The 27,547-nt window shown below is 38.4% G+C and overlaps 1 protein-coding gene and 1 non-coding gene across 2 annotated transcripts; both read right to left on the bottom strand.

Moving 5' to 3' along the window:
* Positions 1 to 397: 397 nt before the first annotated feature.
* On the bottom strand, positions 398 to 27,296 carry Tmf1 (TATA element modulatory factor 1). The gene is made up of 17 exons (XM_055628522.1): positions 27,038 to 27,296; positions 23,905 to 25,112; positions 22,234 to 22,337; positions 21,111 to 21,237; positions 19,288 to 19,393; positions 17,750 to 17,892; positions 17,038 to 17,204; positions 16,536 to 16,692; positions 14,219 to 14,311; positions 13,711 to 13,867; positions 9,350 to 9,542; positions 8,478 to 8,547; positions 8,161 to 8,253; positions 6,241 to 6,342; positions 5,823 to 5,975; positions 4,731 to 4,856; positions 398 to 3,790 (listed from the first exon to the last, which is right to left on the bottom strand). Exons 1-17 carry the CDS (start codon positions 27,177 to 27,179, stop codon positions 3,647 to 3,649), a joined length of 3,285 nt encoding a protein of 1,094 aa, XP_055484497.1. The 5' UTR covers positions 27,180 to 27,296; the 3' UTR covers positions 398 to 3,646.
* Positions 10,743 to 10,874, bottom strand: LOC129692319 (small nucleolar RNA SNORA36 family). The gene has a single exon (XR_008722672.1). It is a non-coding gene; the product is annotated as a small nucleolar RNA SNORA36 family (small nucleolar RNA).
* Positions 27,297 to 27,547: the final 251 nt, after the last annotated feature.

The following is a 27,547-nucleotide window of genomic DNA, read 5'->3' as shown; positions in this document are numbered from 1 at the left end:
TGCACCTGAATGCTCTCCAGTTGCTCATGTAACACAAAGGACACAACTTCAAAATTCAAATTTGAATCTCCTTAGTGGGAGCTACCTTCAAGACTGGAAGAATTAAAAACAGAAACAAAAACCTAGACTGGTCTCAGCCACTGGACGGTTAGTGACAACACTGGCATTGTGTGACAAGGCAACCTGAAGTAGCCACGCTGGCAGCTCTGACGCCGAGAGGAAAGCAAGCTTCAGGAAGTCATCTGGATATTCTGCAGTTCTGAATCTCACTTGGAAGTCTCAATGTGAATCAACAATGTGTTTACTGATGAAAAACAATCTCTCCTACATACCCCACAACACAGGTCTATGTACAAAGATGCACCTCTCTGAATTACAGCAAAATGAGACACATTAGCAGACTTTCAAATCTTTATTTGAATCAGATCCATGCTTATGCACATTACCTTTCATTTGGAATTAAAATAATATCCATCTATAGTTTAAATCATACTTTTAGCCCTTTACAAAATATCTAATTTTTTTTTTAAGTTTAAAACTGACCAAGGATAAGACAACTTAGATCAGCTTTTTTTGTAGTGAAAATGAGAAATGATCCCCTAGAACATACATGCCTATCATACTAAACAGTAGTAAAATAAGACGTTCACACTCGCTCTTTAATTTGGGGGCTTTCCTAGAAATACTGCAAATCATGTGTTTTTTTGTAATTTTTACTTTGCGTATGGGTGTTTTTTCTGAGACTGTGCCTGTGCGCCACTGTGTGCCTGGTGTCTGAGAACATTAGAAGAGGGTACAGGAACCCTGGGACTGGAGTTACAGATGGTTGTGAGCCACCATGTAGGTGCTGGGAATTGAATCCAGGCCTGCTGAAAGATCACTAAGTGTTCTCCAGACCCAAATCATGTGCTCTTTAATAAGCACTCAAATAAAACTTTCAGTTAATGAAATAATTGAAGGATGGGGAAATACTTCCTGAATATTCTTTACATTTACTTAACTACAGAAACTCAAATTCCTCTAAGTTAGAAATCATCCATACTTAGAACATTATAAACTGTAATGCCATGTATTTGGGACATTCTACACGCTAAACGCTACGAGGTGTTGTCAAGAGGCAGCAGCAGTCTGATACCAACAAGCGCCTGTGCCTCTTTCATGCTGAACTCCAAGTATCCTTGTTTTTATGTGTTCAAGAATGGAAGCATTTAATTGCAAACTATTTTATGCATTAGAATATTCTAATAGCATTTGGGTAAAGAATTTTCAATGATACATAGCAAATAAACTTAATGTTTAATGAGTATTCTGACACTCACTAGATTATTTACAAGAAATTTATACCGTGCCCCTTATCAACTTGAAATGTATTGAATGTACTGAAAGGTCTAAGTCTATACTAGTCAACATAAAAGCAGTGTGAATACCAGCTCTTAATCATGTTATAAATATAAATGGTTGCATGTCATTTTCCAAATAAATAATTTGAAAAGACCTTAAGATTTTAAGTGTGCTGATTTTATTAATGTTGATAAGAAAAAATATTTAATGCTGATGTACCATTTAGAATACAGGAAATTTTAATTTCAAAATCTTTTCTCTGCCACATTTCTAAACTATTTGTTTAAAGTATTTCACACTTCCCAAACTACCAGTTTCAAACACTTGCAAAGAATTTTGAAATTTTGAAGTTTCCTGTCTCTTCTAACTCTACATTTTTATTGCTATCAGACTTGTCATCCTGCCCTGAATATTAAAATTTTTAAATCTAGCAAAAATTATGAGTGCTTTCTACCACTAAAACATAGAAACCTAATTTTATGACTGTGACTTTCACCAAAATGACATTTATTCATGCTACTAATCAGAGCTCTGACAACAGAAACACTGTGTGGAACACAAAGAACAAAAACAAGGTCACTTGAATCACCCCAAAAAGTTCTCCATTCTGCAAGACGGGTACTCAGAGCTGTGTTCTCACGTGCTGTGAAAACGTAACTAAAACTTACAGCTTGTACTCGAAATCCTACCTTCTCACTGAGGGGAGGACAGCTTTAAGACCCTCAGTGAATGCCTGAAACAATGGAAGCTACCAACCTCCAGCACGACAGGCAATGGTGATGCTCATCTTTCCATTAAAGGTAGCACTTCTGGCTAGCCTTCGGCTTCTTCCCTTTGGGCCATTACAGAGCAAAGGGATTACCTGAACACAAGCATTTCCACACTAAGACAGTACACTCAAAGGCTGAGATGGCTCAGTGACTGACAAGGGGTGTGAATGCACTGGACAAATTGAGTCACAGTGAGATTCCAGCAGGCTACTCTGAGCATAGACCTTAACATTTATAAGCTCTATTTCTGGAATTTCCATGTGTTTTTGGATTATTGTTACCTTCAGTTAAAACCACAAAAAGCAAAAGAACAGATAAAGAGGGACTAGGATAAAGGCAATTAAATAATTTTAAGTAATAAAAATCTATCAAAATATTTTACAGGTCTAAAACACAACCAGATTAACTTTTTTAAAAAAGTAACATTTGGAAGAGGGCATAACTATATTCTTAAACTAGTCTACACCACTTTTTCGCTATTTTTATTTTTGCTTGTTGAAGCTTCAAGAAAGAAAATGTTCAACTACATAAAATTATAAAATCCCCAATTTAAACGTATATCTATTACTTTTCTGTTTCGCTATGACGATTGTTTTTAAAACATTCATTTTAGTGTCCCAAAAAATAATTTTAAGAAATTAAACAAGTAGTTTTAAAAGAGGAAATTGACTAATTTTAAAAGTAAATTTTGTTAATGACTTTATTATGTTAGATTCATTTTACAGTGTAGTAAAATACTTCAAAATTACCTGCTACTGATGCTATCTATCATAATTTACTGCTAGCAAGATTTCCCACTATCCAATTACACTTAGCTAATAATATTGAGTATTTATAGCTTTCTTTGGATAGGTAGTTAGTATCCACATTTGTTCAAACTTTTTTGTGGAAGATACATGGAATAAATTTTCAAAACAGAAATATGTTTAAACGTAAATTACTCTTTAAATTTTAGTCATGTCACTGCGACTTCTGCTTTTAAAGGAAAACTTTAGTTTATAATTTAGTGGTCACAGGCTTAATAACCTTTTTAGTTGAATGTTTAAAATACTTTCAAGAAATATGTTGAAGTTTTCAGTGTGAAAGATTTCAAAATTCCGATGTTACTTTGTAAATTACTCTATAAATCTCTCAATATGTACAAACACATATAAATTAGATACAATACAATTAACTATATGTCTACAACAATATGAAAACTCCAGTCTCCCTTCCCAGGTGTGCTGATAACACAGATAAAGTAATAAATCTCTGTGCTGTTCAAGGCACCAAAAAAAAAAAAAAAAAAAAAAAAGAAAAGAAAGAAAAAAATTTTTAAAAAATAAAAATTTAAAGAATAGTTTCAAAAATAAAATTCAAATATTGCACAAAATAATTTAACTGCAAATATTATATACTATAAAAGAATTTTTTAAAAACTTTTTTACACTCTACAGCAATTTCCATTTTCTAATTCTATAACAGAATTTATTGGAAGTCTGCATTTATATATTAAGTGTTTACACACAGTCTGATGGGAAGGCAAATCTCACAAGTTAACTGATCCTTTGTCTTAGAAGTTCATCTATTTGAGTTTTATACATATTTTTTACATCTTCAAGATCCAGGCGAAGTTCCTCTGCTTCTTCTGCTTTTTCTCCATACATCTGCAGAATCGTGTTGTATCTTTGATCCAAGTCCTAAAAAAAAAATTGTAATTTTTAATGGCTATACAAACATCTATAGTTGTTACAAAAAAACATAACAAGTTGAACAAAAATATTAACTCGTCTCTCTAAAAAAATTAAACTCATACCCAATCTATCTAGGAATACAGAGCCAAAAAAGAGGAACTTCTTTTAAAAGCTAGATGGAGGCTGAGGAGATGGCTCAGTGGGTAAGAGCACTTGCTGAGCAAGCATGAGGACCTTGCTCTAACCCCAACACCCACATAAAAAGCCATGTGGTCTGTGGCCCCAGAACTGGGAGGAGGCTCACTGGAGTTGCTGGTCAGGCAGGCAGTCTAGCCACAAAAAAGCAAGCTCCCGGCTCAGTGACACCCTGTCTGAAGGGAGTAGGGTGGCAGGACCCCTACTTATTCTTCTGGCTTCCTATCACACATCCCAGTGCACATGTACATAACACACAGAGACAGACAGACAGACAGACCCCCACACCAACCATTTCTCCACTAAATCTACAACTCTCTCCAAGTATGATTTAATCAGTCTCCTGCCTATTAAGTACCCTTGATGAGATTTTTGTCTGTATAACTAATTTGGTTTAAGTATTGCTTGGCATTTATCCCACAAGATAAGTCTCCTCTATCATTCAATTATGTCACAATAATGTGATGAAGCAAACATCAAGTCAAACACTACAAAGGCCTGTGATGTACATGCTTGCTTTAATAAGTATTGGACAAAGAGAATATTGTTTTGATTAGTACTAAACATTTTGTGAACATACTTTAGACAGATAATGACACAAGCAATAGAGATTCATCTTTAACATTCTTTACTCAACTACTGACTTCTTAATTACTAAATCATACATATACATTTTATGTAAACTAAAAACAGGATATTTAATAACTGGATTAACATCTCTTAAATGTATCCTTAAGTGAAGAATACTTACTCGCAGTTGAACTCGAAGTTTGGGTATCTCTTTCACTTTCTCCTCAAGTTCATCATTCTGATTTGTTAATTTAACTAGCTCTTCAGACATTATGGATCGAGTTTTTTCTAGGTTGCTAATTTCTAGCTGAGAAACAACATAAAATGGTTTCAATAAAAACATACCTTAATGCTCTTACTAACATAAAAATATTCAGTCTGTCATTTTTGAATAAAAACATATGTCAGTATATAATCTTGAGCAGTGGGGAAAAAAGGGGCCTCAGGTTTCTTTAGAAGTTTATTATTTATACGGTTCACTATGCAAAAAAGAAAGAAGAAAATCCAGTGATTTCTCTGTAAAATTACAAACACATTTTTCTCTGAGAAAGTAATACACAATACACATTTCCAGAGGAATGAGGATATACTTTAATGTTGCCCCTCCCAAATGTGTAGCTTGTACTGCTAAGCGTCACACTACGTAAGAAACCAAGCAGGACTCTCAAGACAAGTTAGTGGGCGATATACATCAATCCATATTAAGATTATCCAAATAGGAAAAAGAGGCATTCATTTTGAGTGTATAAAGTTTAACACTGAAAACTAAAAACTGCTTTCCTAATTCTCACTCCATAAGCAGCGATTCTGACCGTTCCCTCCTATGGTGTTCTTTCTTCTACGTGCAGATCTCTTTCATTTTAGTCTCTCCTTGCAGTGGGAAAGTCAGAGAAACTTCCCCTTCGGCATACATGGGAGGGATTAAGCAAGCATGCTGGTTCAACACTTCCCTCTTTCCTGTTGAGAAGAGATGCTGGGAAGGAGTGGAACGTTCCTGCTCTTAGATGTCCCTATGTCCTCTCTGGGGCCACAACACAAGGCTCCCAGCATTTCCTAGGACAGAGCAGATAATTCTGCCTAATTCTAGCAGTCAGGAGAATCAATCACTTGGCTCTAGCTTTTAATATCAACATATGATATACACTGGGTTTTATATGTCACCAATTCATCTTATTTTCCAATGTGCTTAAAATTCAGGCGAAATGAAGGCTACTACATACTGGGATCCATTATTTCATGGGCTTCTATAGAATACTGAATTTTTTTCCAATACCTGTAAATGACTAATTTCTCCTTCCCTCAGCTTTAGCTGAGACTGCAGATTTTCAATAATGCTTGATCCTGCTCCCATCCTTACAGCTTCATATATATTGCTTCCACTGGCTGATGTAGACATTGGCCCAAATGAATGGTCATGAGACTCATCCTATTCGGTTAAACAAACACAGACAATTATCATACATTATGTTCTACTAGTAAATCCAAGCAAAAGATACAGTTAATTCTTGTTTTGAAATGTTTGGGAGTTTTTTCAAATGCAGAAAGTCATCTGTATTTCTTCACTTTAATTAGCACTATATTCTGGTGAATTCCCCAACAAGGTCCCGGTGACAGCCAACCTGACAACTATGTGCTCCCTTTACCATTATTAAGGTAAGAACTTAGCACATGCAAGAAAGGTAAGCCATTACCTGAGACAGAAAAGACATCTGCAGCCCTGCCATATCTACTGCACTTATTGAACTCGAGCGTGACATGGAGGGAGTACTAGAAACAGAAAACGGCTTGGGGTCCTGCGGGAGAAAAACACTCTGTAAGACTGAAGAGCAAACAATAGAGGAAGCAAGGAAAACTTCTAGAATAAAAACAAAGGCATTAAATCTCTCCATGGTACATTATAGATATGATCTCTCAAAGCCAGACATCTTAGAAATATAAAAGGCATTCAAAAATTAAGAGCTGATGGCAAGATGGTTCAGCAGTAATGATGCTGCTTCCAAGCCTGATCTGAGTTCAATTGCAGGACTCATATGGTAAAGGAGAGAGACACAACTCTAGCATGTTGTCTTCTGACCTCTACACATATATCATGGGATGTATGCACACATGCATAACCACACACCCACAGACACGCACACATACACACACATACACAGACACACACACACCTGAGTATGTATATTAAAAACATTTTAAATTAAAATTTAAAGCCAGCTTTGTCTGATTTATAACACAATCAGCTGGGTTTGTGTGGGGGGTATGTTAATGGAATGAGAATGCTTTGGTTGAAAAGCCTACAGAAGCTAACTATGTCATATTATGTAATATATTATCAATTATTCTTAAGTTGCTAAAATTTCTGACTTATTCACTTTATTTTAGTGTATTAAAAGCAAAAAAACAGCTGGGTGGTGGTGGCACAGGCCTTTGATTCCAGCACCTGAGAGGCAGAGGCAGGTGGATCTCTGAGTTAGAGGCCAGCCTGGTCTACAGAGTGAGTTCCAGGACAGCCAGGGCTACACAGAAAGAACCTGTCTGGAAAAGTAAACAAATAGAAAACCCAAATAACAAAATAGTTGGAGGCTGGAGAGATGGCTCAGCAGTTAAAGAGTACTGGCTTAAGAGAACCAAGGTTCAATTCCAGACAGGGACATAGTGACTCACTGTCACTTGTTTCTGATGCCATCTGGTGGCTTCCACAGATATACTGCATGCATGTGCAACAGACAAACATGCAAATACTCACAACATAAAATAAGCATAAAATAAAAAGTTACAAAAACTCCAAATACATTTAAAAGGTAATTTCCATTTTTGTGTACTTATTTTAACATATTGTGTTAACTCTAAGTATGCTAAAATTCTTTAAGTATAGAAAACAGATTTTGTAAAAAGTGCCTTTAGGAGCCAGGAAGGTGGTTTAGTGCAGAAAGCATGGAAAGCAGAGTCCAGATCCCTAAAACCTATAGACGAGCCAGGCAAATGTGGTGGCTGCCTATTATCCCAGCACTCAGGAGGCAGAGCAGGATTCCTGCGATAAGCTAGCTAATTAACTAGCCAGAATCAACTAGCTCCAGGTTTAGCAAGAGACTTGCCTCAATAAAACAATGGAAAGAATAATTGAGGAAGACAACCAGTGTCAACTCTGGGCCTCCACATGATGTGGACAGACACACCTGAGCATAGGCAAACCCGCATACACAAATTCATGTGCACTGCACAGATATACATGCAATAAAAATAAACAACAACAACAACAACAAAAACCTCACTACATTTATTAATGAGAAAAATACAAGAAGCCAACTTTCTTCTGAGGTAGCCTTTGGGCCATTTGCTACACTGGTTTCAGTGAGAAATCACAAAATTCATTTTTACAAGTACATTTTCTATAATTCAAAACCAATCATAGACCAACGTGAATGCACTCAAATGAATTCACGTCTGTTCTACATTCAGCACTGACAATGCTACCACAAGAAATCAGGTTAGTAATTTTAGAAGGGTAAAAACTTAAGACATCAGTACAACTAAACCACAGACCGATCGATCCATGGCCACCCACAACAGCTAAGCTATATAAATCATCACAAACCAACACAGTTCAGTACCTTTTCTTTTACTGCTTCTTGAGTGAAAATGTTTTTCTTCCTTTCTTGTTCAACTTTCATTTTTTCCATTTCTAACTGACTGCACAACAGTGTCTAAAGGAGGGAGATACAGTGAGATCATTTTTGAGATACTAACCCATGGCACCACAATGAGTTAACTGCCAAGTTCAAGAGTGTGAAATATAGGCTGCCATCTCACTACCAAAGACAAGGTTCCATGTGCCCATCTTATCTCCTCAGCAGTTACTGCCAGCCCCGTCCATCTCTAATGTAAGCCCTGGGTTAGGGGGCAGGGTGAAACAAACACTAAAAAATACCTTTTCTTTCCTTGTCTCTTCAAGTGTTCTTACATACTCATCTTTTAGGTTTCCTAATTCAACCTGGTACCTAGTAAACCAGAAGGAATTAAACAAAAGAAGTGATAGTACAGGCTGTTAAAAACAAGCGGAGACTTGTTAAACCCCAGTTACATATTTATAAGTCCCTTAATATCAGCTCAGACTTTCCAGCTAGCTGTCCTAGATCAGAGACTCACTCATCAGCTAAAGCACAAGAGAAAAGTTCCACTTTTTTCCCCATTTTTTTAACCAGTACTCAGAGACTTAAAATGAGATATTTAAACAGTAATTTTAAGAGTCCCCATTCCAAGCTCAAATGTGGCAAAAAAGCAGCGGTTCTACAGAAAGTTCACGGAAGTTCAGACATTTCGTTTTTACTTATCTACTTTTCTTAAAAGTACATTTTCTTTGGAAGCCAAGGGTAAAAACATGCCCATTTTGACCTTATGTAATTTCAGATATGTGATTTTATAGCCCATGGTTTCAGGATAACACAAACACTAATTTAGAAAAAACTGGAAAACTGCATAGTCATACCTCCTTCCTTCCCTCCTCCTTTCCTTTCTGCTGGTGGCATTAAACTCTTTACCAAAAAAACCAAAACAAACAAACAAACAAACAAACAAACAAAAAAAAACCTATACTAATGGGACAAATATTTTACCTGGAAAAAATATAATACATGTAGAACAAAGCATACAACTTCAAAAGAAGTGCATATCACTAATGACGGTGACTTTAGATAATGCACGTTATTCACTTTTAGTTCTCAATGAAATGAAGCTAAAACCTAACAAAAATACTTTCCAGTGGTGCTTTAGAATATCATGGATCCAGGCAAATATACTCACCGATTATTTTCATCCTCCAGTTTTCTTACATTATTTTTCTCTGACTCTAGCTGGGCCTGCAGTCTGCTGTTTTCCTGCCGTAACAGTGCATTCTGTGACTCCACTGAAGACATCTGGGTTTTGTTGGCAAGGAGCTCTTCTGTAGCTGCACGTTCCCTCTCAACTGCTGCAGCCAACAAGGTCTGTGACTCACCTGATATAGAGGAAGAAAATCACACACATATGCCAGGGAAAGATCAGACACTAGGTTGGCTCAGATGTCAAATTTCTATCTAATATCTCAAACTTCTAGACTAAGACAAGTCTGCCAACTGATACAAGGAGCAACCATCAGTTAACGCAAAAGTTAGCATTCTCTCCTCAGAGGAGTTAGTTACCTGAAAACAGTTATTCAGTAACAGGGCAGAGTCAAGACATAGCACTGGAACAACCGAATATCCACAGGAAGAGTAGACCAATAAAAGATAAACAGAATAAAGATGGAGTCTTTCAAACCATTAAACTTCTGCAGTAGGTGAAAAGGATGAAAAGCCAATCAGGCTAGGAATGGAGATTAACTGGTTGTTTGCCTGCATAGCATGCATAAGGTCATGGGTTCATCCCTGCACTGCACAAACCAAGGCTGGTGGTGCACTCTATCACTCCATAACACAAAGGCTTGGCGAAAGGGGCAGGAAGATCAGGGGTCCATCTTCATACCTAGAGAATCTGCGGTCAGCCTGAGATACCCTACCTCCTTCTTTCTTTCTTTTAAATAAAAGGACAAGACACGATACAAACTGGGAAAAAATAAATGCAAGTCACACCTGTAAGTTTAGTGCTTAGATATAGATAAAACTCTAAAAGGTGAAAATATAGACAGTCTAGTTAAAAAATGAGTAAACACTATGAATGGACAGTTGATCCTCAAGTGTGGCCAAGTCGAAAACAAACATATGAAACAAATGCTCAGCATCAATTATCATTAGGAAAAAGAAAATTAAAATTATGGGATATAAGAATTTCTGAATGATAAATTAAAACAAAACAAAACAAAAAAACAGAAAGACTAGGGACAACCAAAAGGCTACCGAGGTTGTGAACAAATTGGATTATTCCCACAGATACAGCCACTGTGAAAACAGTTCAGCATTTTCTGAGAACTAAACATGAACATCCACATGGCCCAGCAATTGAATATTTGGTCCTTTATCCAGAGACATGAAAATTTACAGCCAAATTCACTCCTGATCACAGACATTTATAGCAGCTTTACCCATAATAGTCAAACCCTGGAACCAGACCAGAACCCTTCCCCACTTAAACTATGGAACGGACATTCCAGAAACTGACACTCAGCCATGAAAAGACAAGTATAGAAATGTTGATAACTTTTAAATTTTTATTTATTTATTTGTGTAGGCTAGTTGTAAATGAACAGAGAATATTCCCTATTCAGTCAAATTTCACTTAGCCAATTTCAATGTCCCAAAGTTTAATTAACAGAACAGGGAAGCTGCCCTGAACTGAACTCAACACTCTGGGGTGATAACTTCTATGTGCATTTCAGAAAATAATGCTGAGACAACAAAGCCAATTTCTCTCTCTCTCTCTCTCATTTTTAGACAGGGTTTCTCTGTGTAACAAGCCCTCGCTGTCCTGGACTTGATTTGTAGACCAGGCTGACCTTGAACGCAGAGATCTGCCTACCTCTGCCTCTTGAGTGCTGGGATTAAAAGCATGCAACACCATGCCCAACTTAACAAAACCAATTTCAAACTGCCACATACTATGTAATTCTACTACTTTAACATTTTTTTAAAGATTTAAAAAAATTTGTGTGTGTGCATGTTCTGGTACCTTCAGATACCAGAAGAGGGAGTCATATCCTTGGAGGTGAAGTTACAGACAGTTGTGAACCACCTGATGTGGGCATTAGAAGCTGAACTCAAGTCCTCTGGAAGAGCAGCAAGAGTTCTTAACTGGAGAGTATCTTCTCCAGTCCCATACCTTAGTATGTTTGAAACAACAAAAGTTTAGAAATGAAGACAGACCATGATGTTCATGGATGTGTGACAGGGAAGGGAGAGTATGAACAGATGGTGGGTGCATGTGTTTATAAGAGCAGCAGGGGTAATCCATGTGATATTGGGAATGTTTAGCATGTTCAATATGGTACGTAAAGGAAACTACACAATTGGTAGAATTGTGTAGCACTAGTACATAATATACAAGTACAAATAAATACACAAGTACAAATAACATGAGTACAAATAAAATACGAGTACAAATGAAAGTGGAGAAATCTAAATAAGACTGATAGATTATATATGCCTATGGTATTATATATTCATTTTATAAAATGCTAATATTTGGAGAAATCAGAAAAAATACACTGAACCTGATTATCAATACAAATTTCAATGGAAACAAAGGAGCAGTAGATAAGGCTTGCCTAAGGTTTAACCAAACCAGTGGTTCTTTCCACTATTTTTCTTGTTATGCTAACTTTTTTTATGTGTCTGTGCCAGTTGTGTGCAGAGATCTGTAAAGGTCAGAGTTACAGGTGGTTGTGAATCACTTGGCAGGTGCTGGAACTGAACATAAGTCCTTTGGAAGAACAGTCAGTGCTCTTAGGCACTTAACCATCTCTCCAGCCCAATTCTTTCATTTTTTTTTTTCCTTGTTAAGACAGACCTGGCAACATCTCTAGGTTACCTTGTATCCCTAGCGTATTTATGATCTTCTTAGCAGTTTACTGTCTGTCTGTGTCTCTGCCTGTATTCCAGCAGATTATCACACATTCCTAAGGGCAGGTAGTCTTCAATCTAAAATCCACAAAGTACAAATTCTAGCCTTCATTTATTGCTGTTTACTTAATGCTAAATAAATGTTCACTGTAGAAGGTGTTAATATCAGACTAGAGGTTTAGCATAGTGGTAGAGCTTACCAAGCAAGCATAAAGCCTGGTTTTGACCCCATCACTATAAAAAGAAAAAAAAATTTCAAATATCATTTCACCTGGTCTCAAATATTTGTGTATCTAAAAACCTAAGACTATAAATGTTTTTGTTTTCGTAGATGATTCTTTTTCTGGACCAAGTCTTACAAAGAATTCCAAAAACAATAGAAAGGAAGCCCTGTTTTCATTAGAGTAGCCTGGAAGAGCCCTGCACCTCTGTACCGAGGTTCTCTATCAACAAAACAGCAGCTCCAAAGTACTAGAAACACTTGAAAGCCAAGAGACTACTTTGCCACCCCATGATTGACAAGGAGTCACTCAAAGACAGAGAATGGAGTTCACTAACTCCATTCTTGCTGACTAAAAAAGCAAACACAACACACAACACTACAGCAAACTCCTATTTCCCAACCCTCATTCATCTGCTGTGTCACTACAACACTATCTCTCAAGTTACACATGGGCTTCCTAGGAACCAGAGAGTATGTATCAATTGTCTCTGAGTCCGCTTGCTTCTGGATACCAATATATACATGTACCACCTGCCTGGACTAAAAGAAACACCTGACATTGTTTCCTTTATTAGAGCAGTGAGAAACAGCTCAAGGAGTGTCTATAAGGAAGCAGAATATGCAGTCTGAAGACTCCATTATTTCACTTTTGGATTTTATCCTGTGCCTCTTCAGACTTGCCTCTGCTCCTGAATTCTACCACTATCTGGAACTGTATCTGATCACTACTGTCTAATTCTTGTAGACAAGCTAGGAAGCAGTCAGATGCACACTAGATGAGGGAGAGGGAAAGATTCGTCTAAACATCTATAAAAGTAAATGGAAGAGTCAGGACTGGGGAGGCAGCTTCGTGAAGTGCTGCCTATGCAAACACAAGGATTCTAGGTGGAAGGCCCAGCACTCATATAAAATGCAAGTCCATGCCTGCAATCCCACAGCTAGGCAGGCAGATGCAGGAGGACGCATGTGGCTTGCTAGCCCGCCAATCTACCAAATCAGTCACCTCCAGGTTCAGTGAGACACTCTCAAAAAATATGGTAGACAAGCAACAGAGGAAGACACCTGGTATCAACCTCTGACCTCCACACACATGCACATATATAGGGGCACATGAATTTTACAATATTATCATGCGCGCGTACAGGTACACACACGTACACACACACACACACACACACACACACACAAAATGAAACAGCAAGTAGTAAAGTATCTGGCACAGTGTATAAGGAAAAATGCTTTAAAAGAGTCACAAGTAGGTATCCATGAAACAGAAGAAAAGACAAATGTACATATTAGACACAAAATGTCACCATAAGATGAGGAGAGTTTCAATGCTGTACACTATCCTACGTGTACACACAGGACAGAAAGCCTCCTGCACCAACATAAAGCACTAAAGATATTACCAAGCCTGTCGGAAAGATTCTTCTCCAGCAGCTCCCAGGATGACGTCTGGGACCCCAGAGTTGCCTGCAAGTTTTCTATCTGTCGAAGCAATGGTCTTGTTGTTGATGAAACACTTTGACTCAGCTCTTGGTTTCTATTCTCTGCTTCTTGTAGTCTCTGAAACAAAACAATCCCCACATCATTACCACTGACAGAGAAAAAAAACAGTAAAAACAACAGCAAACCTAAACTCCAGTTTTTTCCAAGAAAAAAAAATAATTAGCTATGTTACAAAAATAATACTGAATATACAGCAAATCTATCATGATAAAATTACTTCCTTTAAAACAAAATTAGAGATTTTCCTATTTTTTTTCCCAGGGGATCACTTTGGTTCATATATGCTACAAAAATATATCCAATTGTATGTATAGTAGTAATACTTTCAATCCAAGAATACTAGCCTAGAGAGTGGTCATGTTACTTCAAGAAGACACGCGTTTGGACTTGGAAAAGCTGTGGCAATACCTGCTGAAGCTCACTGATCTCGTGGCGTAAGTAATCCTCTTTTCTGGCAGCCGTTTGCTCTGCCCGCTGCAGTGCTAGCCTAAGGTCCCCCACCTGCAGGACAAACAACACTGTCAGAGCGCCGGCTGTAACTTCCTGCTGGTAGGAGACTGTACACGGAGCAACGGCCACGCACCCGTTCCTTAAGCAATGCTGTAGTATATTCACTACCTCCTTTGTTAAGACTGTCAGCCAAAGAAAAGCGTGCAGGTCTGCACAGCCCTGCTTACAGTAAAACAGAGCAGAGATCAGAACTAGATGAGCTATAAAGTTAACAAATAAAACTTAGGCACACACCTGTGAGCACAATATTTCCTTTTCTAGATCAGGTAGGCTACACAGAGAGTTTCAGATAGGTCTCTGCTACTTAGTAGACCCTAGCTAAACAACAAATCAAAACTAAAACTAAAAAAGAAAGAATTTGATGGTGTGTGTTTTTAGTAACAGCTATTTGGGAGTCTAAAACAAGAGTTGATGGTCACTTGCACAACACTGTTTCAGCACAAAAACAAAGAACAGTGCCACTCACACATAGCTGCCCACTTTGTAACTGCCACAACTTTTTTTTTTTAATGTTGTGGCATCATATTTGAATAATCAGAAATGATGTCAGACATCTATCTGGTCATTATAGTCCTGAAGACTTAAATCTATGGTGCAGAGATGCCCAGAGGCATTAGCAAGCCTGGCAACAACAAAATGAAACCAGAGCTCTAAACAGCCATCTGTTTTCAAATGTTGATACATGAACACAAGCATTAAAAATTACAACCAATGTATGAAATATTTTTTCATCCTAAATGGAAAGACTATCATAGCTATGATCATCAATTATAAAAAAAAAAAAAAAAAACCTAGATGGAGATAATGTTAATAAAGCAGAATATAAAATTAGCAATCTGTATATATCACAGTGGTATTTAAGAATGGCAGTCCCATACCCTATTCCTTATTCCTTCAATTTTTCTTTATTATTGTAATGCATTTTTAAATTGAAAGAATTTTTAAAGATTAAAAAGGGGGGTATGTGTGTATAAGTGTATGCATGTGCACACATTTGTACAGGCGCCCAAAGAGGTCAAAAGAGGGCACAGGACCACCTGTAACAGGAATTACAGGCAGTTATTAAACGGACATGTGAGATCGCGAACCAAACCTAGGTCTGCAAGAAATATGTATATATAAAACTAATTTATCCACCAAAAATGTAAAACAAAATCAAAAGTTACTTGAGGTTGCTGAGAGTAATTCTGTGTGTTTTGAATAGTGCTTGAGAAACTAGATGTTTGCGTACATAAGACCTACTGTGGGATGACGCTGTAGTGTAGCAGAACAGCATTTGCCTAGCACACAACAGGCCCTGGGTTAGAGCACCTGCCCTGATGAAATCAAACAAAACAAAATGTAATGAGTATCTACAGCAGCATCATTAGTGACAGCCAAAAGGTGTAAGGATCTTAGATGTGCTGGGCATAGTGGTGCATGCCTGTAATCCCTGCACTCGGGGAGGCAGAAGCAGATGGATCTCTGTGAGTTTGAGGCCAACACAGAGTGGGCCCAAGACAGCTAAGGCTACACAGAGAAACCCGAAAATCTCGAAAAAATTATCTCAGATGCTCAATATATAAAATATATATATATATTTTTTTTTTTTTCGAGACAGGATTTCATGGTGTAGCCCTGGCTCTCCTAGAACTGGCTCTGTAGACCAGGCTGGCCTTGAACTCAGAGATGCAGCTGCCTCCACCTCTCAAGTGCTAAGATTAAAGGTGTGTGCAATCACTGCGTGACACTATTTGACAATTTTGTAATCACAGTATGCCAAACTTTTTTCTTCATTAGATTAATGAACTTCCAGAAATGTTACAAATATGTTCAACTATATATAAGTCAGTCTCTTGAAACTTTTATTTATATGCACATACATTACTCTGGCAACAGGATACCTAGTTTCATAAAATTCTCTTTCCTCTGGCAGTGCTGGGCTCTGTGCATATAGCAGGCAGACATTACCACTGAGCTATGTCCTCAATGGTATATAAATAAATATAAAACTCACAGAAAACCAAGCAATAACAGCATGGTGTGTGCCATCACACTAAGGACATTTTAAAACACATTCAAGTAAGATTTGTACAATCCAGTACTCTAAAATTGCCAGTAACACAGTTAAGACTCCCAGATGTACTGAATGTAAGATTCATATTTGTTAGCAAATTGTTCCACTTTGCAGAAACATGCACAAATACATAAAAAGTGGCTTTAACCAGCAATCCACCTGAAGTGCTAACGCCTCTTGCTGTTGACGGGCTTCTTCCTGGGCCTTCTCCAGTGCCCCAGAAAGTTCTTCTTTAGCCTTCATCTCACGCCTCAGAGCAGCTTCCTGTACCTCACTGTCCTTAGCAGCACTGGCTTTGTGAAGTTCAGTAAGTTCTCTTTAAAAAGCAGATTGATATTTTTCATTTGTTAATAGAACACAAAAGTAAACACATACCCATACTAATGCAATTCCTATGTACCTTGGAAATCTCAAATAACACCTTACAATAACACTAGCCACAGTAAGGACCACATTGAACTAGACAAATCAGTATTTAAGAGCACTGGATGTCCTTGCAGAGAACCTGAGTTCAATTCCCACCACCTACATGGCAGCAACAACCTCTTCTGGCCTCCTCAAGCTGGCAAAATACCAATACACATAAAATAATTTTATAAAAAGAAAGATAAGGGACTTCTTCAATTTCCTGTGATAAAAGATTACACTGCATATTGTATACCTGTATGCATTATCTAAGGCAGCCTGAGTACTTCGGCTCTTTTCTTCAAGTTCATCCATGTCTACTTGAAGTCGGCCAAGATCTTTCTCCTGGCGTTCTACCACAGAATTCAGTTTTTTAATATTTTCTCTATGCTGTTTTTCAACCTCTTCTTTGCCATCAAGGACCTATGTTATTAAAACAGACACGAGCACTTTTCAATAAAAAAATTCATGGTAGGTAATGTATTCCAGGAATCTCTTTTAATACTGGTTACAGCTTGAATAGAAATTGTGGCCCACCAGCATGTGTCTGAACATGTGGTCATGAGTTTTGCAAAGCTGTGGAAACTTCGGCTGGAGATCACTGGAGAACAAGCCTTCAGGGTCAGCACAGCCCACTTCTCCTCTCCCTGACTGGCACCATGTAACAAACAGTTGACACACACTTGCGCCACCACATACCAACCCTCTCTCTGTCACACCTTCCCCACCTCCATGGAATCTCATCCTCTCGAATCCTGAGTCAAAGGAAACATCTCCTTCAAGTTGTTTATGTCAAGTCAAGTATGTGATCACAGTGACATTATGTAACATATCAGCTATTCATTTATCTATTAAAACTTTTTTTCTTGCATGGTATCCCATTAAATCATTTTGAATGCTGCACAAGCCATGGCCAACTACAGAAAGTAGGAACAATACATATTCAGAGAACAATGATTGCTGATCACCTGTCTTAGATGTTGTAACTCCTCTTCCATTTCCTTAGCTTTTCTGTTCAGCTTTGCAATAAGGTTTTCATTGTCTTTATCTTTAGCTCTTAATTTCTTAATGATATTGGAATTATGCAGCTGCTGCTTTGAAAGTTTTTCTCCTGGTGATTGCAAAAAACAAAACAAAACAAAACAAAAATCAAACAAAACAATGACTGTCTAGGAACCTCACAGAAAGCTTTATCTAACCAGTAGCATACAATGAGTTTTTACTACCATAAACAATTTTAAACTCCACTGTTAAAATTCATTTGGACAGCAACTGTCAATAAATACTATAAGTATTATATAAAAGGATTCTAGAAAATAAGATATTAACAGTCCTCATTTGATCTTTAGCCATAAACTCAGGATTCTCCTACTACCACAGCCTCCCAAATTGGGGTTACAGTTGTGGACCACCATACCCAGCTTACAGATGGATTTTAGAATTATCTGTGGTCCCATATTTCCAGCTTATAAAATAAGTTCCTAAAAGACAGGAAGTATGTCATGTCTAGTATTGTACTGAGTAATATTCAATATATTCACTATTTAAAAGGATTCTTATGTAAGGTAAAAAAAAAAAAAAAAAAAAAAAAAGTTGGGTAAAATTAATTTCAAATGAAGTGACTGCTTCCAATTGTCCTTAAATTCTAACATGTTCTAAAACACATTTACATTCAATGACATCAAATATATTCACCCCACATTTGTAATATGAACAGTGTAAATATAAAAGATCCAACATTAACAATCATTAAGATAACTGCAATATTGCCATTCAATGAACTTTTGGTACAGCCATCAGTAATGACATACAAAGCATTTAATACCGCAGTAACATATGAGGAAGGCTGCACACGGAATATACAATCTTAATTGTGTTTAAAGATGCAAAGAAAGACACACTGAAGAAAAACTAGACCTCCAAGATAAAAAAAAAAAAAAAGGCTGAATAATTTAAAAAGCCAAAATAAAAATAAGTCATCAAATGTTAAAACCATTCTCATCATACTCAAACTAGGGATTCTGAGATTGTATAGACCCTAGAATTACAGCCTTTAGATAACCATGTATAAATGATGGGCTCTTTTTATGACTGTTATAAACTTGTAAAGGGCAGCACAAATTTCCGCCTAGTTTTTGGAGACTTTCAGAAAACCTCCATAGAACAAAAAGCTCCATAACATGTATTTCTTTCAATACATCTTACCCCATTCTTCCTAAACCTTCACAGGTGACTTCTATGGTTTAAGTCCACAGCCTCCTTGCTTTCATTTCCCATGCTCCCTCTCCTTTCTTTCTTGTTCCTCCTTCCCACCTCATGCACTCCCTCTTCTTTTCTTTCTTTTTTGAAGGCTGCTACTGTGTTACTCAAGTTTATCTCAGCCTCCTGTGCAGCTAGGACTACAGGTATGTACTCAATATTTGTTATAAGAAACATGTACTATCTATTACATATTAAGTACTTTTCCTTTTCTTAGACTATTTTTAGTAATCAACAAAATACCTACCTTCTTCCATTAAGCCTTGAATCTGTTCATCTTTTTTCTTCAACAGGTCTGCAGTCTGACTACTATTTAATCTAGTGGCAAGTTCTTCCTTTATGGTTTTCACTTCCTAATTTAAAAAAGCTGTGGTTATCATTAAGAATTACTTTAATTCTAGGTATATTTTTCCAGCTTTCCCCTGTTTGAAGAAGCCACCAACCTACAATCACATTTCTATAAGTCTGTCATTTTAGTCAGCCCATTTACCTAGTTAATTAAGACAAAGAAACAGCTTTGAATACCCTATAAAAGCCTACACTTATCAGTTCTATAAGCAAGTTTTAGTATGGAAAGATGAGTGAAGATAACTGTCCTTCAGTCTCTACACATATAATCTATAGGTTAATATTTGCATCTGGAACAACCCAACAGTATAGAACAGGAAGAGGTTTGTTGGTTAAGTACCTCAAGTTATTGCTGGTGTCTGAAATGAGCTAGCTCATTAAAGCAACGAAGCATGAGATTTTGTGGAAGAGTTCAGACAGAAAAACAATAAATTACCATTAACATTAGTCAAGAAGTAAGAAAGAGGTCCTGTGAAATGGCTTGGCAGTTAAAAGCACTCGCCACCAAGTCTGATGCCTTGTATTCAATGTACAGGATCTACATGGTGGAAAGAGAACCATCTCCTGCAAACTCTCCTAATCTTCCTACATGTGCTATGGTATGCCAAGTGAGCGCAAGTGCACATGGCCACACACAGAAATTAAAATGTGAGATTAATACTAACAAACTTGGAAAGCAGTCTAATCTTAAAAAGCTAAATACATACAGCAAGTTATTAGTAACAGGTAGGGCTCACACAGTAATTAACAGCCACAGTTGTTAACATATTAGCAACAAAGTTGTTAACAACTGCTCTTGATTCTGGCAACAACAGCTCCTCAACAGACATGGCTTTGCTCCCAAAGGGCATCTGGCATTCCCAGCAACTAAGCAGGGAAGGCATGACTATAATGACATGGAGAGGCTGGGGATGCTGCTAAGCATCTTGCAACAGACTAGACTAGCCCCGTAACAGAATCAGCCTCCTAAATGCCAATAGCATCAAAGATAAGGAATGTCGGAACAAGCCAATGTTACGAACAGAAAAAGGGAGTCATTAGCCACTAAAAACCAATTTTTTAATTTGAAGTTAAAGACATATATGTTTGAAGTGGTAGGAAAATAATCCATGGGACTAATGATTACTTTTTAAAACGTACATAGCACCATTTAGGTTTAATCGTAACTTATTCTGATGAATTATCGTTTTTAATTACCTTAATGATCTTTGTAATATATCTTGCAAGGATTCCTATATGTTACATAAATACCTGTTTAAAGAAAATGTGTGTGTGTATAGCTGTGTACATTTGTGTGCACAGCTGGGGAGGATACAGCAGACTACAGGTAATTTCTCTGATCACTGCCCGTATTATCTTTCTGAGACATGGTCTGAACCTGGAGCTCATCAATCTGGCAAGGCTCAGGAGTTTCAAGGATCTAACTACGTCTGGGCCCCTACTCCAGCACTGGGGTTACAGACACAGGCCATTATGCCTGGCTTTTACATCAGTTCTGGAGACGCAAACTCAGGTCCTCAGGCTTGCTCAAGCACTTCAAAACCAACTCGGCTGACTCTCCAATCCCTAGATTTCTTTAGTATCAAAATCTACCAATTTTAATATATAAAAAATCTATAGTTTACTTGTTAATAAATATACTACATGTTCTTAATATTTAGTTTTTCCAATACCAAAATATGAGTTCATTCACAGAGCTCTATAGAGTTTAATTTCAATTACCTTCTTAGCAGCATCTCTCTCTTTGCAGGCTAGTTGAACTTTCTTTTCTGCTTCTGCAATTCTCTGTGTAAATTCATCTTTCAGGGAAGAAATGCTACTACTCTCTTCTTTTACTCTGAACATTTCACTAGATTCAAAATATATGAGAATGAAGATACTGTTTATAAGTCTAGAGGTGATGAGGTCAGTTCCCAAAATGCAGACAACATTTTCTCCAATATATACCATATTAAAATAGAACTGGGCGAGGTCTAACGTTTATTCTGTTTTGTTTTTAAGACAAGGTCCTACTATAGTACAAGTGTCCTCTTAAACTCATCCTCCTGCCTGTTTCTCTGATGGAGTTACAGATTATGTGCCATCATGCCTGGCCGGCCAATTACTTTTCAAAGAAAAATTACTTGCTAAATTTATCCTTTATATATTTCTTGGTGTTGCTCAGGATTGAATAAAGGGCTGTGCATCCTAGAAAAATGCTCTATTACAGACCTGTATCCTCAACCCTACTAAACTAATTTCAAAAAAACCTGAGACAAAACCCACTGGTAAAAATGCTACCAATACTAGACGTGTAAAACCAAGTCAAAAGTAAATGTTTCAGCTCTAAATCTTCTGTGTCACACTTCCTCAATCATGTCAAAGTAAACTAATTCAGTGGTTTTAACTATAGAGTTTCAATTCTCACTAAATTTATGTTTTAAATCTCTAATACTAACAGAAGAATAAGAATATATATGTGTGTGTTTATGAAAGTTTTCAATGCCAAAGTTAATATGGTAATGATAATTTGAAAAGAAAAAACTATCTTGAAATATGTTTATAATTGGAACATTTCAATTTTCAGTGGCTGTAAGTAAGATAAACTGCAAAACATTTTGTAAAGATTTATTTAATGAGTGTTTGCAAGCATGTATAAACATATGACATGTATGAGCCTGGTACCCTTGGAGTTATGTGGCTGCTGGGAACCAAACCCAGGTCCTCTGCAAAAGCAGTAAGTGTTCTTAACCACTAAGCCATCTCTCCAGGCCCAAACTGCGAAACACGGATTTACTTTTAAAACATCAAAGTACACTGGACCACACATACGGTGTGAAATCATTCACGTGCTTTGAATACTCACTCCTTCAGGTTATCATAAGCCTCCTCTAGAAGTGCTTTTTCTTTACTAAGAGACAGTAACTGGGTCTCTCTCTTTTCTAGTTTCTCATTCAGAAACTCAACTGTCTGGATAAAGAGAACAAACACAAGTCAATCATTTGCTATGCAGGTAAAGAGCTGCATACTAAATAAAAACAAAAACAAAAAGTCAAGTAATGGTTCCAAATCCTTAGTGTAATATTTCACATCTTAGTTTAGCATTAGCTACATATCCCATTGTAGTCTTATTATCCTTTAGCCCAAATATGTAAATTTTTTTACTGTTATCCACTGAACTAAAAACAAAAATAATTTTAAGAACTCGTAAGCAGGGAGACGGAAAGATGGCTCCACATGTAAGAGCACCAGCTCCTCTTTCAGAAGACCTGAGTTCAGTTCCCAGAACCTACATGGCAGCTCACAACTGTCTATAAATCCAGTTCCAGAGGATCCAACATACATACAAGCAAAACATTGATGCACATAAAATAAATAAATAAATAAACCTTTTTAAGAAACCTATAAGCATGTAATTTGAATTTCCTATCAGTACAAAGGAAACAGAAGTAATTATCTTATGTCTTAGGTCATAAGACATACACTTATCTGAAAAGGAAAAGAAGGTGCCTTTCCAGTTTCAGAAAAGTCTTGTCCAAAATACCTGAAAACATGAACAGTAACTAGTGCTTCCTTACAGGGTTTCAAAGTACCAGCATATCTTCTAGAGTTGCTACTGCTCATTCAGAAGTACAGCAAGGCATTTTGTTTCTGAATAACATTAAATCCAGGGAACAAAATCTGCCGCTTTCAACTGAGTACTTAAAGTACACTTCTCCACGTATGTTTTATATACATTTCAGAAGCCTATTAATGATGCCGGCTCTCGTTCAACTTCTACGAATCAAGAAAAACCAAAGCTGTGGTTTAACATTAAAGAATCAACACCATTCTCTCTTGTATGTATTAGGGAGAAGTCATTTGTCATTTTTAAGTTTTACTTTTGCTCCTTGGACATTTCCTTTTCTCATTTATGTAAGACAGCTATTAACTGCAGATAGAAAAAAAAAAAAAAAAAAAAAAAAAAAAAAAAAAAAAAAAAAAAAAACATAAGGCAAAACCAAGCCAAAACACTGTAAGAAGTATACTTGTAATGTCAATGAAACATCAACATTAGAATATTAATCACAGGAAAGCATCAACAGTATTCATATAAAGCCAAACTAAAAGAAGAAACCTAAAATTTCCCATAAATACTATGTACATGCAAAATATTTTAATATAAATATAAAAATAGTAACATTCAAATTGATTTAAAATTTCTATCTTCAGAAAAATTAAAGATACATGTGACGTAAACAGTCCTTTGCAAACTGACATAAGGATGTGCAAAGCATAAAAGAATTTTAAAGTGATAAGGACTTAACAATAAAGATGTAAAATGGAAACGTTAAGCTTTTTTATAATATCTACTTAGTCTACCATAACTGCTTTGGGGGAATTCCAAATATCTTCAAAGAAATAATTATTCATTCATTTTAAGATCCTTACTGCTACAATTAAGTGATCAAAAGATCTTTTTCAAATCATCACACATCTATGAAAATGTTTTCATCTCTAAAACATACCCAAAGCCCCTCCTCTACTTTTTAGTTACCTTGCAAACATCTTCTTTCTCCGGCAGTGCTTCTGGCTGACTGTCAGCATCCTCACAGTGCTCAGCCACGGGTCCAGAAACACAATGCCCTTCGTTTACTAGTGTAGGAGAAGCCAATGAATCTGGCTGTTCACAGTTAACAGGAGTAGCACTTCGGCCACTTTCCTCTAATTCTGCTTCCTCAGAAGGTGCAATTAATGTCTCGTTTCCTTCCTCTTCTTCATCTTTTTCTTCAGTGGATTCTACTACTTTAGTCTTTGGGGTTGAAGAATTCACTACTGTAGGTGCTAAAGCATAGCCCTTGCCTGGCAGTTCGTCATCTGAGTTGATTTCACTTACACTCCGGCTATCTAGAGACTGCACACTAAAGGAGTCTATTCTTTCAAAAGCATCTGATGAGCAGCAGCTCTCGTTGAGCTTCTGGAAGTCATCTAAGCGGCTATACTCAGGACAAGCAGATGCAGAGAGAAGCTGAAATGATGTCTGCATGAGGTGAAGACTGGACTTTGCATCTGAAGTCTCTTGCCTTGAACTAGCCGAGCTCTCACTTATCACACTCTCATGATCTAAAACTTCAATATCACTGGTGGTAGACGTGCCTGATGAGAAGGAGCTAACAGGAGGAGAAGGTGTATTGCTCTGTCTGTCTTCATGTTTCTGCTCTTTAGGTTCCAAAGCCATGTCCTTAGTTTCTGCTGTGAGGGACTGAGTGGACGTGGTAGAGACATCTTCTGTTGCTGCATTTACATTAACTACATCTTCAGATGCTTTCAATCGCACAGTGGGCACCTTCACGTCAGACTCTTTACTAGCAGTTTCTTCATGATTGCCTGCAGGCACAGATGAAGGGGTACCCACGGCTGGAGTTTCTCCAGACGCACACACGGAGTCTCTCGCTTCCGACTCATCTGTCTCAGAAGCTCTGGACTGGCCAGGGGATGATGATTCCCGTAAACCACTTTTCACTTCTTCTTCTGGCCTCTGTGATTTGGCTGGAGGCTTCGAGACCACTGGGCTCTTCTGAATGGTCTGGACATCCGATGGTGAGAGGAAGGCACTGAAGAAACTTTCAGATTCGTCAACTACAGTCCTTCGAACTGGCTTTGTAATTGCTTTAGGGGAGGCTGTTGGTGGACTCTGAGGTTCAATGCTTGAGTTCAATCCCCAGGCTGAAGTATCCCATCCTCCACTCACAGGGGGACTTATTCCTTTGACAAAAATAAATTAATTCATTAAATAGAACATGTCTAGCATTAGTATTTCAATCATCATCAGAGCTATCAAGTGAGAGAAAAGAAAGCCTATGAAATAGACCCTGGAACTTGGAGCAGTTAAACTCTTTGCTTACAGCATCACTAATTAACTAATTAATTAGTTTCCAGGTTAACTTTAGATATAAAAGGATAGAAGCAGTGTAGGCTGACCTGAGAGGATCTACAAACAAGTACAAGACTGCGTCTGGCTTTGCCTAACCAAAGCAAGTACGTTATCCCCTCCAGTACATGTTTAAAGTAATGACAGAGGCTTTATAGCCCATGTGAAGTCCCAGATACACACACAGTCTAAATCCTCCTCACTAACAGGCCACATGTAGTCACAACACTATTCAGACACACAATCTTTTTATTCTTGTAACATTAGATGATAAAACTTAATAAGCTAAACAGACAGCAACACTCAATACTGAACCTAAGATAGTGGAGACGTTCTTTTTCAAAAACCATAATTTAACTGATGTGAACAGGAAGCGCTAGAATATAGATTCACTTTCATGTACTTAAGGACCAGTCTGCAAGTTCCTCTCTCTACAAACCCAAGGTATTTCTTTACTTTTTTTTTTTTTTTTTGTAGATGAGCAAAACCACCCAGACTGTGTACAACTGGAAGTTGGTGGAGAGTGCACACAACCTCTGGGGATTCCTTGAAAAACCAAGAAGCCCTTTCACAAAGTCTAACTGGAATATTCCAAAGCTACCTGGAATGAAGAGTGTTGAGAAAACTGAGTTGGGGACAGAGTTTTATATGCACTTGTTCAGTGATCTTGCTTAAAGCAAGATCAGGTCTGCTAACTTGCTTCGATCTGCTAGTTAAGTTAGGTCTACAAGTTAACTATCATCCTCATGGATGCCAGGGTTTAAATTTGCCTATTCACTTAAACTATCCCATTCCTCAGCCACACAATGCGTGGTCCATGAAAATAGCATTTTAAAAGACTTGACTCCATTCCAGACATCCTATCCTTAAAAATAAATTATACAGCACTATTCATACCTCAGATTTCAAAGGCGCGGGGGCGGGGGGAGTGCGGGGCGGGGAAGGATAGTATCTTTATATTTGAAAGTTAACTGATCTCGAGTTTAGTAACTCAAACTCCGGGGTCCAACAGCAAAAGGCAACTCAGTAGCAACGTCATGTAACACAGGAATAAGATCACAACGTACCTACAAACATACATAAGCCAAGATATCAATGGTTCACACTTTCGGCCCCCGGTCTTTAACCATGTACAACGAAAACCAGAAACCGGAGAGTGGTCAAGCACTCTTTTCATCCAAAGTTTGCATCCTGTGTCCACAGCTATACACGTAAAAGTGCGCAAGGATCCCTCAGACTTAAAAGACACAAGGAACTAAAAACCCTCAAAAGGGTCAATTCGGCCAGTCTGAAACACCTGGTTCTGCAGAGAAGCTACAGGTGGGAACTCTTGGAGCACCCAGTCCCTTGGTCCTGGCCCAGTACAGTGTGTGCCTCACCTGGAGCGACTTATTTATGCATTCTGGGTTTCGTTTAGCTCTTCTGTCCAACACGGGTACTACCAGCCCTGACTCGGGTTGTTCTGAAGACGAGGAAGCTTTCTGTGAAGTCTTTGTGCTACGAAGCGTGACGTGTTCATTAAATGCCACCCACGGGGCTCCCTGACTCTGAAATTTACTTAGTTCGGACCTAGGACGCAAACTGCGGAAGACGCGCAGCAATTAGGGGCCGAAGGCTGTGCTCAGCACCCTGCACGCAGGGCCTGGGGCCAGGACAGACCTCGAGCTGACGCCTGAGGCCAGCAGGACCCGCTCCGGGGCCGAGGCAGGCGGGCTGGGGTCTGACGGCAGGCAGGCTCCACACCCCGGGGCCCGCTTACCCGGCTCGCCGTACGGGATGGCCTCGGCCCAGGCGCTCGGCTCCTCCTCCTGGATGTCCAGGACCCTGTCGATGGACTTCTGGGCCTGGGACAGGGCCTGCTTGGCGAAGCTGGACAACTGCGAGGCGTTGAACCAGCTCATGGCCCCTCCTCAGCGCCGGCCCCGCCGGCTCCGGCGGCCTCAGCGGTGGCCCCAGCCCACCGCTCCCCGCGGCCGCGCGGCAGCTCTCGGCCTCCCGCACAGCTGAGCCGGGCGCCGCCGCGCATGCGCCGCCCTTCCACGTACACAGCCACCAGATCCGGGAGCCGAGTTCCGCCCAGGCGGAAGGGCGGGGCGGCGGCGTGACGCCACATCCGGGAGCGGAGGGTGGTCCTTAGTTATGGTATTTTGAGTGCCGGCTCTAGCTTTCTAGGATCTGTAGGGACCCGGACCTCCGGGAGCGAGCGGAGCCGCACGCACCTCGCTGTCACCACGGCGGCTAGGCCTCACATTTCTTTTGCCACTGGAGA

The sequence above is a fragment of the Psammomys obesus genome, unplaced genomic scaffold, assembly GCF_907164565.1.
Source record: "Psammomys obesus unplaced genomic scaffold, mPsaObe1.curated_primary_1811, whole genome shotgun sequence".
Taxonomy (NCBI): Eukaryota; Metazoa; Chordata; class Mammalia; order Rodentia; family Muridae; genus Psammomys; species Psammomys obesus.
This window is presented reverse-complemented; position numbering and strand designations above follow the sequence as displayed.

Coding starts and splice junctions, on each gene's coding strand:
- Tmf1 (XM_055628522.1), bottom strand. CDS start 27,179: ATGAGCTGGTTCAACGCCTCGCAGTTGTCCAGCTTCGCCAAGCAGGCC. Junction 19,394..21,110: donor AGAGAGATGCTGCTAAGAAG/GTAATTGAAATT, acceptor TTTTTAAATTAG/GAAGTGAAAACCATAAAGGA. Junction 8,254..8,477: donor AAGAGACAAGGAAAGAAAAG/GTATTTTTTAGT, acceptor TCCCTCCTTTAG/ACACTGTTGTGCAGTCAGTT.